The 17,044-nt window shown below is 41.2% G+C and overlaps 1 protein-coding gene across 2 annotated transcripts in view; it reads left to right on the top strand.

The window, feature by feature from the left end:
• Nucleotides 1-49: 49 nt before the first annotated feature.
• LOC112266816 (large neutral amino acids transporter small subunit 4) overlaps nt 50-17,044 on the top strand; it is a 32,226-nt gene continuing 15,231 nt past the window's right edge. Inside the window, exons 1-5 of one of the 2 annotated variants that reach the window (XM_024444652.2) lie at nt 50-278; nt 2,129-2,345; nt 13,317-13,560; nt 13,930-13,985; nt 14,095-14,171. In XM_024444652.2, coding sequence (XP_024300420.1) covers nt 2,186-2,345; nt 13,317-13,560; nt 13,930-13,985; nt 14,095-14,171 — 537 coding nt within the window. In that variant the 5' untranslated portion in view covers nt 50-278; nt 2,129-2,185. The remainder of the gene's footprint in view (nt 279-2,128; nt 2,346-13,316; nt 13,561-13,929; nt 13,986-14,094; nt 14,172-17,044) is intronic. The other variant, XM_024444653.2, reaches the window with a different exon arrangement.

The raw sequence follows: 17,044 nt of genomic DNA on the forward strand, positions 1-17,044 counted from the left end.
TTAATAATTTAAGCGCTCTCTGATTGGTTTGAGCTCTTCTCTAGCTCGGGGCCTGGCCAATGGAGACGCAGGCTTGTTTGTGCAGCTTTCGGTGCGAAAATAAAAGCAGGAATCGGCGTTGAAAAGAGAAATGTTGATGCAAAGAAACAATTAGCATCAAGTCTACAATCTACAGTATATAGATGTTGTTTTGAGAATAACAACTATAGATTTAATACAAAGACAGAGTCCAGTCAGAGGAGAGGTAGGCGACCTTGTTCTTGGTTCCAGACACTCAGGTATGGTACCGCACTTTAGGGATGCTCTACTGTTATTCTAAGGAGAGGAATCTGTAAATGATCTACTTTGCTTTTATTGAAAATTGATCACTGAAAAAACTATATATATATATATAGAGAGAGAGTGCAGAAATGCAATATTGTTTCTATTTTGTCATATCTTCGTAGCCGGGCCTGAAATGATGTAGACTGGTTATCCGAGACAAAACATGCAACAATGTTCCAATTGAAAGTTATCTTAAAATGACTATAGGCCTATCAAGGACAGTATGAGTAAGTTATACTATGGATTTGATGTTGTTACATGAGGTGTTTATTGTTGCTTGCAGTGCTGTTAGTTTTCAATATAGCAACTTTACTGTTACATATTGTCTCGTGCACGTGATTTAAGAGTGTGATCGTCCCAGTTATGTTTTTGTTTATGGTGTTTTGCTTGAGTCGCCTATACACCGTTTGCAACGCTTTATTTTCAATTATTTTAGGGAAATAACAGCATGCAGTTGACTTTTTCACAGTGTCATTTTATCATGATTTTATTTTGCATTTCTACAGATTGAGTTTAAGAGTTTAATATTTTTAATGTCCATAGGGATATTTGCTTTGCAACGAAGTACAGCCATATCAGATAACTGTCCTTACCTGTGTGCCCATTTATTAATATTTTTAGTAATAACAATAACATTGTGCTTCATAGTAATAGTGAAACCATGCAATGTCGTTGCTGCCAAAACAGCAGCAACAAAGGACATTGAGATTTGTGAAACTGCATGGAAGCTGTAGGCTAATTGCAGTTTTGTTGCGAACGGTGAGCCTATTCCTATGCACTGCGTGCTGTGTTTCCGATACTGAACAGCTGATCTTCGTGCGAAAGAGATGGGGTGGGGTGCAGGAGGCGCATTGAGAGGGCTGATATATTTCAGTCCAGCTCAGACCAGTTTACAGGGCTGCTCATTTCCCGCACCATGCTGCTATTGTTTAAGAACCTCACAAGGACACGGCGAATCCAAATATAGGCTTAATACACAGTGTCAATAGTGCTGAGGACCTGACCTTCACACATATCAATAAAATAACCAACATTAATAGTCTAATATGTAGTAAAAAATAAAATGACTGTGAAATCACGAGAAAACGAATACCACCTCATAGACTAATATAGTATGCAATGCATGTCTAATGGTTAGTTGGCCAGTGGGTCTGTTGTTCACCGCTGGTCATACAATTATTTGGGAATGAATTTGACAAAATATGAATGTATCACAAAATGTAGCCTGAAACACAGGCTTAGTACGGGCAACGTATCCTCGTCATTATATATTACGTAACACTGTTAGCCCATAGGCATGTATTGATGTCGGGTGAAGATGGGAAATAAACGTTCTCTTTGCTGAGAATCTCGCGCCGCACTGGTTCGAACCGGCGGGATCTTGGCCTCACGTGGAGTCATCCTTGGGAACGTTATTAATATGCAGCCAATGGTAGAGGTCCAGGAAACTATCTGCCAATCAGAGGGAGCTGGTGCGGTGTTTTGGGACATGAGTAGGAGGGGTTTGTAGTCCAGGCACTCTCATTGAAGAGCTCAGCTGTTTTATAATAGTGACAAATTATTAACCTACAAGGATAAAGACAAGGGAAACCCAGTGACTTAAAGGCTGATAGCTTCGTCTTCTACTGTACACATACCATAATTAGTGTAAGTAGGTATATCCCCCTTATGTATTGGCTACCTCTGATGTATCCCTCACCAACTCATATACAGTTTCTTATAGTATGAATGTGAAACAACTACCAAATGTGTCTCTTCACACTCTTAGACCTGACCCTTAATATGTATTGACCTTATCTTCCAGGCCACCAGCCCTCCTTCGTTCTACGAGCCTCGTTGTGCCCCTCATCTCCTCGTGAAGATGGCACCCTCCCTGGCCACAGCCTTCTCCAGGCGCTGGTGGATGGCTGTGACTGCGGTCATAGAGAACCTGCTGTTCTCTGCTGTACTGCTGGGCTGGGGCTCCCTGCTCATCATGCTCAAGTCTGAAGGCTTCTACTCCTACCTCTGCAGAGAACCTGGTAAGGCTGTGTATCATGATGCACTACAATACCCACAATGCTCTGTGTTGTATATCCTGTTTTGCCACTATAGGTGGTTGGGAAATTGAGACAATTGGTCTGATTTTATACAGTATTACACTATTCCAGGTGCTCAATGTTATTTTACGTTGTAGGCCATTTTTATTACAATGAATAGGAAACCCCAAAAAGGGAATTACCGTTATTACATGGGTTATACCTGTGTTATTATATAATTATTGTAGATGTGAGAATGATGGAAGGTTTTTGTTGCTTCAGTGAATGCATAGTTTTTGTTGCTTTAAATACTTGTTTTCATTGTGACATTTAGCAACCTTTGTTTTTATAGCATTTCCCCCCCTATATCTAGTATTGGGGGAAAGGGAGATACCTAGTCAGTTGTCCAACTGAATGTTTTCAACTGAAACATCTCTTCAGCATGTGAGACAGGTGAATGGGTATCACTTGGGCTTGGAAGGTCTGACAAAGATTGAGTGTGTTTTAAGCTATCCTACTTATTATGCTTATTTCATTCAGCAACAAAAGGTGTTTCTATTTCACTACTGTGAGACGAAGAGGACTTTATGTGTCTGTGTAGTTTTAATTCAATTTGTTGGAATGGTACAACACTTCAATGGGGCTCTTTAGAACAATACCGTAAGTTATTTCATTGTGTGGTTACAATAGAAGGATGTGATAGAATGTGCAGATCAAATGGATGCTCTGTGGGTGAATAGGATGAAGGGGTGAGGGGTTTCTAATCCAATCACATTGAGCAGAGGAATTGTATGAGTTTCCACTTACAATTGACATGATCAGTTCCTCCTGAGGGGCTTTGTCTACTTCAATGCAAACCAGTACCAAATTCACAGAGTCACAGAGTAGGAGTGCTGATATAGGATCAGTTTCTCCTTTTAGATCATGACTAAGATTACATAGACAGGGAGACCTGATCCTAGATCAGCACTTATACTCTGAAATGTTTTACAAATACAGGCCCAGAGCAACTACTGCAGAATATGACATAATTGGGGGTTTTGAACAGTTTTTTGATGTTGCCATAAAGGACAGCAAGTGACCTTTTAAAAAACACACCTATACAGCGTGGCGAGTGTTGAAAGTGTGTGAGAGGGATTTATTATATCATTGTCCAAGACACTTGCGTTGTTTCCAGCCCAGCCAAAGTTGAGCTTTGAGACAAAAAACACATCAATAGCAGTCAGCCTGTTTAATAAGCCTCTAATGCAGCTATGATTCAGAGCTCTCTCTCTCTCTTTGTGGGGATTTGATGGTTCCACTAAATCACCCACATCACAGAGATGATGGATGAAACCATGGGGTGGTGGGATGAAAGTACCAGGTACATTTCCAGGTGCTCATGAGGGCATCTTTTGTTTTATTGGTTTATTTGCATCTAAATACTACAGCAAACCGGTGACTTGGATCTTTCTCCTCTCTCTCTCTCTCTCTCTCTCTCTCTTTCTCCCTGTTCCCATAGTCTATGACTCGTCTGTCCTCCTTTCATCTTTCAAATACACAGACACTTAGGGAGGCAGTGGGCCGAAAATATGTGTCATCACTGAGATCTTGAGATGATAGGACAAATAAAGCACAGCATCATGGCCTGTGACGGACTAGAACGTAATATCATTAGAACATGGCCTGTGATGGACTAGAACATAATAATATCATTAGAACATGGCCTGTGATGGACTAGAACATAATAATATCATTAGAACATGGCCTGTGATGGACTAGAACATAATAATATCATTAGAACATGGCCTGTGATGGACTAGAACATAATAATATCATTAGAACATGGCCTGTGATGGACTAGAACATAATAATATCATTAGAACATGGCCTGTGATGGACTAGAACATATACTAATATCATTAGAACATGGCCTGTGATGGACTAGAACATATACTAATATCATTAGAACATGACCTGTGATGGACTAGAACATACTAATATCATTAGAACATGGCCTGTGATGGACTAGAACATAATAATATCATTATAACATAATAATATCATTAGAACATGGCCTGTGATGGACTAGAACATAATATCATTAGAATATGGCCTGTGGTGGACTAGAACATAATAATATCATTAGAACATGGCCTGTGATGGACTAGAACATAATATCATTAGAATATGGCCTGTGGTGGACTAGAACATAATATCATTAGAATATGGCCTGTGATGGACTAGAACATAATAATATTATTAGAACATGGCCTGTGATGGACTAGAACATAATAATATCATTAGAACATGGCCTGTGATGGACTAGAACATAATAATATCATTAGAACATGGCCTGTGATGGACTAGAACATATACTAATATCATTAGAACATGGCCTGTGATGGACTAGAACATATACTAATATCATTAGAACATGGCCTGTGATGGACTAGAACATATACTAATATCATTAGAACATGGCCTGTGATGGACTAGAACATAATAATATCATTAGAACATGGCCTGTGATGGACTAGAACATACTAATATCATTAGAACATGGCCTGTGGTGGACTAGAACATACTAATATCATTAGAACATGGCCTGTGGTGGACTAGAACATACTAATATCATTAGAACATGGCCTGTGATGGACTAGAACATACTAATATCATTAGAACATGGCCTGTGATGGACTAGAACTTATACTAATATCATTAGAACATGGCCTGTGATGGACTAGAACATTATAATATCATTAGAACATGGCCTGTGATGGACTAGAACATATACTAATATCATTAGAACATGGCCTGTGATGGACTAGAACATATACTAATATCATTAGAACATGGCCTGTGATGGACTAGAACATATACTAATATCATTAGAACATGGCCTGTGATGGACTAGAACATAATAATATCATTAGAACATGGCCTGTGATGGACTAGAACATACTAATATCATTAGAACATGGCCTGTGGTGGACTAGAACATACTAATATCATTAGAACATGGCCTGTGGTGGACTAGAACATACTAATATCATTAGAACATGGCCTGTGATGGACTAGAACATACTAATATCATTAGAACATGGCCTGTGATGGACTAGAACTTATACTAATATCATTAGAACATGGCCTGTGATGGACTAGAACATTATAATATCATTAGAACATGGCCTGTGATGGACTAGAACATACTAATATCATTAGAACATGGCCTGTGGTGGACTAGAACATACTAATATCATTAGAACATGGCCTGTGGTGGACTAGAACATACTAATATCATTAGAACATGGCCTGTGATGGACTAGAACATACTAATATCATTAGAACATGGCCTGTGATGGACTAGAACATACTAATATCATTAGAACATGGCCTGTGATGGACGAGAACATAATAATATCATTAGAACATGGCCTGTGATGGACTAGAACATAATAATATCATTAGAACATGGCCTGTGATGGACTAGAACATAATAATATCATTAGAACATGGCCTGTGATGGACTAGAACATAATAATATCATTAGAACATGGCCTGTGATGGACTAGAACATAATAATATCATTAGAACATGGCCTGTGATGGACTAGAACATACTAATATCATTAGAACATGGCCTGTGGTGGACTAGAACATACTAATATCATTAGAACATGGCCTGTGGTGGACTAGAACATAATAATATCATTAGAACATGGCCTGTGATGGACTAGAACATAATAATATCATTAGAACATGGCCTGTGATGGACTAGAACATAATAATATCATTAGAACATGGCCTGTGATGGACTAGAACATATAATAATATCATTAGAACATGGCCTGTGATGGACTAGAACATAATAATATCATTAGAACATGGCCTGTGATGGACTAGAACATAATAATATCATTAGAACAAGGCCTGTGATGGACTAGAACATAATAATATCATTAGAACATGGCCTGTGATGGACTAGAACATATACTAATATCATTAGAACATGGCCTGTGATGGACTAGAACATAATAATATCATTAGAACATGGCCTGTGATGGACTAGAACATACTAATATCATTAGAACATGGCCTGTGATGGACTAGAACATACTAATATCATTAGAACATGGCCTGTGATGGACTAGAACATAATAATATCATTAGAACATGGCCTGTGATGGACTAGAACATAATAATGGCCTGTGATGGACTAGAAGATAATAATATCATTAGAACATGGCCTGTGATGGACTAGAACATATACTAATATCATTAGAACATGGCCTGTGATGGACTAGAAATAATATCATTAATATCATTAGAACATAATAATATCATTAGAACATGGCCTGTGATGGACTAGAACATAACTAATATCATTAGAACATGGCCTGTGATGGACTAGAACATATACTAATATCATTAGAACATGGCCTGTGATGGACTAGAACATAACTAATATCATTAGAACATGGCCTGTGATGGACTAGAACATAATAATATCATTAGAACATGGCCTGTGATGGACTAGAACATAATAATATCATTAGAACATGGCCTGTGATGGACTAGAACATAATAATATCATTAGAACATGGCCTGTGATGGACTAGAACATACTAATATCATTAGAACATGGCCTGTGATGGACTAGAACATACTAATATCATTAGAACATGGCCTGTGGTGGACTAGAACATACTAATATCATTAGAACATGGCCTGTGATGGACTAGAACATACTAATATCATTAGAACATGGCCTGTGATGGACTAGAACATACTAATATCATTAGAACATGGCCTGTGATGGACTAGAACATGGCCTGTGATGGACTAGAACATAATAATATCATTAGAACATGGCCTGTGATGGACTAGAAATAATAATTAGAAATGGCCTGTGATGGACTAGAACATAATAATATCATTAGAACATGGCCTGTGATGGACTAGAACATACTAGAACATAATATCATTAGAACATGGCCTGTGATGGACTAGAACATAATAATATCATTAGAACATGGCCTGTGATGGACTAGAACATAATAATATCATTAGAACATGGCCTGTGATGGACTAGAACATATAATAATATCATTAGAACATGGCCTGTGATGGACTAGAACATAATAATATCATTAGAACATGGCCTGTGATGGACTAGAACATAATAATATCATTAGAACATGGCCTGTGATGGACTAGAACATAATAATATCATTAGAACATGGCCTGTGATGGACTAGAACATATAATAATATCATTAGAACATGGCCTGTGATGGACTAGAACATATAATAATATCATTAGAACATGGCCTGTGATGGACTAGAACATAATAATATCATTAGAACATGGCCTGTGATGGACTAGAACATAATAATATCATTAGAACATGGCCTGTGATGGACTAGAACATATAATAATATCATTAGAACATGGCCTGTGATGAACTAGAACATAATAATATCATTAGAACATGGCCTGTGATGGACTAGAACATAATAATATCATTAGAACATGGCCTGTGATGGACTAGAACATATAATAATATCATTAGAACATGGCCAGTGATGGACTAGAACATAATATCATTAGAACATGGCCTGTGATGGACTAGAACATACTAATATCATTAGAACATGGCCTGTGATGGACTAGAACATACTAATATCATTAGAACATGGCCTGTGATGGACTAGAACATAATAATGGCCTGTGATGGACTAGAACATAATAATATCATTAGAACATGGCCTGTGATGGACTAGAACATATACTAATATCATTAGAACATGGCCTGTGATGGACTAGAACATAATAATATCATTAGAACATGGCCTGTGATAGAACATAATAATATCATTAGAACATGGCCTGTGATGGACTAGAACATAATAATATCATTAGAACATGGCCTGTGATGGACTAGAACATATACTAATATCATTAGAACATGGCCTGTGATGGACTAGAACATATACTAATATCATTAGAACATGGCCTGTGATGGACTAGAACATAATAATATCATTAGAACATGGCCTGTGATGGACTAGAACATAATAATATCATTAGAACATGGCCTGTGATGGACTAGAACATAATAATATCATTAGAACATGGCCTGTGATGGACTAGAACATACTAATATCATTAGAACATGGCCTGTGGTGGACTAGAACATACTAATATCATTAGAACATGGCCTGTGGTGGACTAGAACATACTAATATCATTAGAACATGGCCTGTGATGGACTAGAACATACTAATATCATTAGAACATGGCCTGTGATGGACTAGAACATACTAATATCATTAGAACATGGCCTGTGATGGACTAGAACATAATAATGGCCTGTGATGGACTAGAACATAATAATATCATTAGAACATGGCCTGTGATGGACTAGAACATATACTAATATCATTAGAACATGGCCTGTGATGGACTAGAACATAATAATATCATTAGAACATGGCCTGTGATGGACTAGAACATAATAATATCATTAGAACATGGCCTGTGATGGACTAGAACATATAATAATATCATTAGAACATGGCCTGTGATGGACTAGAACATAATAATATCATTAGAACATGGCCTGTGATGGACTAGAACATAATAATATCATTAGAACATGGCCTGTGATGGACTAGAACTAATATCATTAGAACATGGCCTGTGATGGACTAGAACATAATAATATCATTAGAACATGGCCTGTGATGGACTAGAACATATAATAATATCATTAGAACATGGCCTGTGATGGACTAGAACATATAATAATATCATTAGAACATGGCCTGTGATGGACTAGAACATAATAATATCATTAGAACATGGCCTGTGATGGACTAGAACATAATAATATCATTAGAACATGGCCTGTGATGGACTAGAACATATAATAATATCATTAGAACATGGCCTGTGATGGACTAGAACATAATAATATCATTAGAACATGGCCTGTGATGGACTAGAACATATAATAATATCATTAGAACATGGCCTGTGATGGACTAGAACATATAATAATATCATTAGAACATGGCCTGTGATGGACTAGAACATAATAATATCATTAGAACATGGCCTGTGATGGACTAGAACATAATAATATCATTAGAACATGGCCTGTGATGGACTAGAACATATAATAATATCATTAGAACATGGCCAGTGATGGACTAGAACATAATATCATTAGAACATGGCCTGTGATGGACTCAGGAGTCCTCTGATCATCTGCCACAGTGTGTTCTATTTTCCAGGCAGCATTTAACATGTGAATAAGCCTTTACATTCATGCAGATCAGGTCAGTCTTGACGCTCTTCCATCCTTGCCTTCTCGTATGTTTAAAAAAATGAATGCATTCAAAGGGTATCTGTCAAACAGATTGCTGAGAGTCCTTTATGTAAGTGTTTGGTGTCATGGTGACCTTGGTCCCCATATCATTGGTTCCATTGAAAAGATCTGAGGTTAGACCGGGGGCTGCTTCTGTTTTGGTTCCTCACCTATCTGCTACTGGAAAAGTTTGTGGTTAGGCTGACATTGTGAGGTGTGAGACTCGCATTCCTCCCATATGCAACACCGTTGACTCCCAGTCCCTTCACCTCTTTCTCTCTCTCCGGCAGCTCTTGTGTTTCGTCACATAAACTGAACTGTCATCATTCCCCCGTGACATTTTTTTATATATTACATTTTTTCACCTTTATTTAACCAGGTAGGCTTGTTGAGAAGTTCTCATTTACAACTGCGACCTGGCCAAGAATAAGCAAAGCAGTACGACACAAACAACAACACAGAGTTACACATGGAATAAACAAGCGTACAGTCAATAACACAATAGAAAAAAATAAAGTTTATATACAGTGTGGCATGAGGAGGTAGGCAATAAATAGGCCATAGTTGGTAAATAATTACAGTTTAGCAGATTAACACTGGAGTGATAGATGAGCAGATGATGATGTACAAGTAGAGATACTGGTGTGCAAAAGAGCAGAAAAGTAAATAAAAACAATATGGGGATGAGGTAGGTAGATTGGGTGGGCTATTGACAGATGGACTATGTACAGCTGCAGCGATCGGTTAGCGTCTGTTGGTTTAACATTGTAAGGTGTGTACTGTTGACATAGTTGGGTTTACACTCAGTTTAGCTAAGGCATGGTTCACTGACAACGTGGACAGAACATATTGTACGGGAAATATCAAGCCTCTTGTTTTTATTTTTTAGTATGAAGCATCCAGTGACAGTACTATTAAAACTGAATTGACACTTTTTATTTTTATTTAACCTTTATTTAACGAGGCTGCCAACAAACAGAATAACAGTCACTTTTTTTCCTGTCATGGAACCTGGAAAAGCACGTTCCATAACTCTTTCATGTGTGGTGTCTCTGTCTTTGCCCCCCTTCCCCGTCCCCTCCTGTGATTTAAGGTCAGGTCTATGGCAGGGGCACAAGGTTGGAGTGTCTGTGTCAGTGAATAAGGCCCTATGAGCCTTGTGGCATCTCATGTCGCTAGCTACTGGCAGGAAACACGAGACCCTAGAGTCAGTGTGGATTGAGTGTTATTTCAGCCGAGACTTGAGAGAGCAGAGGGTTCTCCCCGCTCACCCCTCACCTTCACCCACCCTGTGACCGCAACCACCTCCCTGACAGAACTCAGCCTTATCGGCTTCCTTAAACTAGTCTGGTCACAGATCTGTTTGTGCTGTCAACCTTTGTTTGGCTTGATCATAGGAGTTGCCAAGACAGCGCAAACAGACCTTGAGCAAGGTACTTAACCCTCATTTTCTCCAGGGTCACTGTACTACTATGTTTGACCATGTAAAAATCACATTTCACTGACTGCACCTATCTGGTGTATGTGACAGAAAATCATATATTTTTATATATATATATTTTTATCTGGCACCAAGCTGGCTTTTCCAGCTATTTTAATCAGTGTTGTGTCAGTGTTATTAGCGCTCAGTAACAGTGGGATGTTTGTGGTGTTCGGAAGGACAGGGAGGACATTATCTGGAGCTGATGAATCTACTGTCTGCTCACTGCTTTGAAATAGATAGTGCTTGAAAGGCTTATGATGCCGGAAAAATACTGTCAGCTGGTTATCTCTGGTTCTCTCTCTTCCTCTGATGAGTTAACGCGAGGAAATGCAGACGTTCTACGCCGATGGCAACCATTTTCTGGCATTTTCTGGCAACAAAGCTAGTCCGTGGGATTCTGTCAGTCATTTACATTTATCACTGGTAAGTGATCTGGTCAGACGCGTTGAGATTGACACGGCATCTGTGGACATGTGTAAGAAACACATCCATTTCCCATTGATGGATGATCAGGTTAAAGAAGACAAATGTCACATTGTGTTCTTATTATGTTGGTGATGTAATAACCTTGTTAGAGCATGGCCTGAGAGTCTGAATGTTCTTATTCAGACTCTAAATTACAAGGAAGAAAGCTGCAGGCACATAGTAGCTGGAAAGCAGGGCCCGGGCTAGATAAATGAGGAAAAACGCTTAGCAAATCCATTTTTCTTTGAATATTGTACGTTCCGTGAACTGTAGTATCATAGCAGTAACGTCACAATAACTTTTTTTTGTTTCATATGATTTCATTGGCTCTGGATGTTCTGCAAGTCATTAGAATCATGTTGTAAACCCTCAAAACAGAGAAGTGAACAGTGTTTTGTTTGAAGGCGTTATAAGCTCTTTGTTGCGCTAACACAGTGTTTGTGCTCAGCGTCACTCAGGGCCCTTCCCTTATTGGATCTGCAGCAGGAGCACAGGCTTGTCTGGATTGCTCAGCAGTAAGAGCCCGCCAGCCAGGCAGGCCCAGCTGCCGTTGGCCTTCTGCTAACCTATGTGTTAACTACCATCTACCATGACCTATAACCTACATATTATATAATACAGCCATGTCTACTCACAGCCTCACTCTCAAGAAAACAACAACCTGCTTTTCAAGACTGCTTGAAAAACACCTTGTGTTACCAAAGGTTTTTGGAGAGGTGGTCCAAAGTCACACGACGTCACCTGAGAATAGCACTGAAAAAATAACCGTTTGTCTTTGCAGCCTATCCTCCCCCCAGGCCCTTACTCAATGCCTTATAGCTCCCGTAGGCCACAACAAGAATGTTTTATGAGACTTGTCAATGTCATAGTCTTCTGTTTGGTCTGAGTTAAACCCATGGAGACTGGGGTGTTGGCTACAGTTATTTTTCTCTCCTCAACAACGACAGTAACCTGCCTCATAACCAAGGCACTGGTCTCCAGTCCTTATAACAAACAGTGCTATTAAGTATGATAGGCGGAAATAACTAACAGATGATATGATTACTCTCTCTATCCTCTTAGGAATTCACTTTGGGAACATCTGGGGGTGCTAAGGGGGTTGGGTTGCCATGGACTTGCCTTGCTTTGGGAGTTCAGAGTAGCTTGTTGATCCCAGCAGTTTGGTTGCAGTATCTTTCACTGAGCTTTTTCTGTTTACCTGACCTGTCCATGGCTCACACTGTCTCGGGGAAAGAGACGCATGAGACACAAGTGAAACAGAAATGGACACGTGCTGTTGAGATGGATTACATTTCAAGATGTTTCCTTTGAAATCGGTGGCCTCCGGTGAGGCAGGACATTTCTTAGAACACTTGCGCAAGAAATGCTGCAATCCAACCCCAAACAACCCTCAGAAGCATTTCATCATTCAGATGGTCCATGACGTTCTCCCAATAGGCACATTCTATCTAATCAAACTAGAATGTAAAGTTTCAGGAAGAAACCTTCGTGTGATTGTTTCATCTATGGGTCGTCTTTTCCAATCGGATCATGCTTAATTTCTCGACCGAAACACCAGGAATCCCTTTTTAATGTATGTTTTTAATGTCTTCTATGCATGATATTAAATCTATTTCCCTCCGGGACCATAACGTTGATTTTGAAGGTTCAATTCAGTTCTCTTGTGCCTCCAGGTAACAGCACCAGTCAGAACCAGTCTGAGCCAGTCCAGGTTGGGGATGCGGAGGGGATCACCCAGAGCCCCGTGGTGGAGGAGGAGGAGTACCTCCAGATGAACGGCTGGCCCATCTGTAAGGACCAGGATGAGATGCTGAACTTGGCCTTCACCGTGGGCTCCTTCCTCCTCAGTGCCATCACCTTGCCCCTGGGCATTGTCATGGACAAGTATGGGCCACGCAAGCTCCGGCTGCTCGGCAGGTAATAGAACGGAGACAAGGTAGTATGTACAGTTGCGGCCACTATCATTTCAGCAAAGGTGTTGGGGTGACAGTCTCTGTACTCGGGTTCGAGTCCCGGCAGGGGCTATACCCAAAATGAGCTATATTGGTGTCAGAAGTGGGATGGCGCCCGGTGTTGTCAGAATAATTGCAGCATATTGCACATGCAAACACAGCACTCTAATGTTTTATTGCGATTGTCACAATACCTATAACTCGGTACAGGGTTTAATACTTTTTAGTGGCCGCAACTTCCTGCTGCAGTTTTTATGTTCTGTTTCTAACTTGGCTTTGGTGTGTCATCGTATGAATAAACCTTCCTCATATTCAACCTGTTCTGTTATTTCAGTACCTGCTTTGCTTTCTCCTGTATCCTGATCGCTTATGGATCGAGCGACCCCAAGAGTATGCATATTTCTTCGTTCTTTCTTTTAATTTACTCACGTTCTACTCTAGTACAGTATGTGTGTCTGTTCCATCCCGTCTCCTTAACACATGTGTTCTCCCTGTCCAGATCTGTCCATCCTCATATTCTTTGCTCTGGCACTGAACGGGTTCGGAGGAATGTGCATGACCTTTACTTCCCTCACGGTAAGTGGCGTCTTCTCCTGTACCGCAGGGAGAGGCTGGGGAGGGGACCGAGGGGAGTGAGCGAGGATGCATGTCTATGGCGGGAGTAGGGAGAGAGGGAATTGAGCAGAGAGAGGTGGGGATGGGGACAGTGGTGAGGAGGGGGGAGTGCGCTAGGGTGGAGTAGGGAGACAGGGGAGCGGGAAGAGGAGTGGGGATGGAGAGGGGAGCGGGGTGGGCGGGTGGGACATGGGGATGTCGTCAGCACGGAGAAAGTGCTGCGTCACAGGGAGGCCACATGCAGAGGGATGGAGAGAGAGAGTGAGAAAATAAAGAAAGCAAGACAGACCCTGCGTTACAAATCTATTATTCAACCGTGCTCTGGTCCAACTGAGAGCCAAAAAAAGACACCTCCTCCTTACTTATTCATCATCCTGACAGAGCCCTTTGATTGGCCGGCCCAAGACTGCCAGGGTTCACTGGCAGCTAGACTAAATGTTCGGACGGGTTTCACTGACACAATGGTGTTTACAGATAACGTGATTTCATTGTTTCATTGTTTATCTGCCCCTAAACACAGACAAAGAAACTCACAACAAGCACTTTGAGAGAAAAGAGACACACTGTATGCTGAGCTGACAAACAGGAAGTAGGAAGTCAGTCACACTTAGCGCTGCTGGGGTTCCTTCAACCCCTTCCTGACAGTTTCCTGCCCCCTGGCCTCCTCACCACCCCCCACTGCAGGGGCTCAGAGGGGCTCTGTCTGTTTGTCTGGCTGGCGCGCACACACACACACACAGACACACACACACTACCACGACACCCAGAAGCTGCCCAACTGGTTTCTTCTGCCCCCCCCCACTCCCACTCCCAGACTGTTCGTGTTGTTTTAATTTTCTCTGGTTTCATTCATTCCCAACCCAAGCATGCCTGAGCCTGTTGTGCTATAGCCGTTTAGTTCCCTCACGTGTGTATGTGGTGTGTGGGTGTGTGTGTGTCAAGGAACTGGTCTGGTGTGGAACTGGTGTTGTTTCAGCTGTTCTGTTGCAGTAACCTCACGGTGGTAATTCCTTGCTCCGACTAACAGTGTGTTTTACACTGCTGGTCCAGGTTCCGAGTGTTTTTGTACAGCCGGACCTTTTTCTTCCAAACTTTCTTCTTCGCCACTCTCCTCCCGGGTGTGGGGGTCAAAGGTTGTCACAGAGGAAAATATATATTTTTTTTAATTCAAATGTAGCCTTTTTTGCACAAAAGCCAAATGGATACATTGTATCTCATTCAATCAGTCTGAACTCATTGAGTTGGTCCCCTACAGACAGTTGTGTTAAGGTTTATTCTCGTCTAGATTGTAGATTTACACAAAAAGAAAGGTATGCAACACGATACCCCTTTTCTTTGTTTCTATGTGTTCTCTTCTTCCTGACTCTTCTAATTTGCTGAAAAGGGGGTGGTTTGGCAGCTTGCCCCCTCACTCCTTCCCTCTCTCTATGATTGCACACTCAGCACTCTGTGTCCCAGCCGGCACAGCTGCAGAAAAACAAGTGGAGGAGAACCCAAGGCGTTAGAGGAGAGCTCTCCTTTACCCACCTCTGTTTTCTATCAGTAAACTGCCTAGCCTATCTCTGTCTGCCCCCTTCTCCGGTTACCAGCAGCAGGCTGTCTGTCTCTCCCTCTCTCTTCTCCATCCCTCCCTCCCACTTCCCTTTAATAGCTTTGACCTCAATCTCTCCTTCAGTCCACTATAGTATTAGTAATCACCACTGTGGATATCTCCTAACCATCCTCTATCCATCTCTCTCTCAACCAGACCCCCCCCAACCCCTCTCTCTGCACTCCTCCCCACATACATACACACACACACACACATGCATACACACACACACACACATGCATACACACACACAGCGCTCCTCCTCTTGTACATTGCGACACTTGTTATGATGATTCTATTATCTCTGAGTCATGTTTTGCATGAAACACTAATCCTTTCTATCTTAGGACTTCTTCATTAGTCCCAATCCCGCTCTGGGTTCTGTGTCACTAGGTCCTCGGGGGGAATTAAGTTTCAGTCTGGCTCGATAAACATAGATTTAGTTTATTTACTGCTTCCTGGCACTTGGAAAGAGAACGACAGAGAGAGAGGTAGAGAGATGAATGTCAAAGGTGAAGTGAAACTGGTGCTAGTCCCAGATCTGCATATGATGTTCTCTTGCCAGGAAAACACAAACAGATCTTGGTCCAGGCTAGACTAATGATAGCTCCTCTCTACTCAGACAGGGTCACCACCACATACACCGACCCCCCGCCTGTAAAATGTCCTGCCATCAGATGTTTACTTGCTAACTGGTGCTTGATGACACTAATAGACTGTGGAGGCACTGATCTCAGGGTCATGTTGATTGACTTATTAAAAGGCCGTCAACTGCTGCACATGATGTTGTTTTCACCATGCACTTAGCTTTAGGTTTCGATAGGGGTGGATAGAGATTCACAGCAAGGCCAGAAATGCAAAACAAAGTGTTGATGAGAACGGGAGAGAGAGAGTGGTAGAGTGATGGCACAGAGATGGCACAGAGATGGCACAGAGATGGCACAGTGATGGCACAGTGATGGCACAGTGATGGCACAGAGATGGCACAGTGATGGCACAGTGATGGCACAGAGATGGCACAGTGATGGCACAGAGATGGCACAGAGATGGCACAGAGATGGCACAGTGATGGCACAGAGATGGCACAGAGATGGCACAGTGATGGCACAGTGATGGCACAGTGATGGCACAGAGATGGAGATATTCAGGCGGGTGTTGTCTGCGTGTGGTCGTCAGGGACACAGCATGTTGACTCATTTTATGATGGCGTTCCGTCCTGTCAGGATTGGACCGGTTTGTACTG

This window comes from Oncorhynchus tshawytscha, linkage group LG14 (assembly GCF_018296145.1).
Source record: "Oncorhynchus tshawytscha isolate Ot180627B linkage group LG14, Otsh_v2.0, whole genome shotgun sequence".
NCBI lineage: Eukaryota > Metazoa > Chordata > Actinopteri > Salmoniformes > Salmonidae > Oncorhynchus > Oncorhynchus tshawytscha.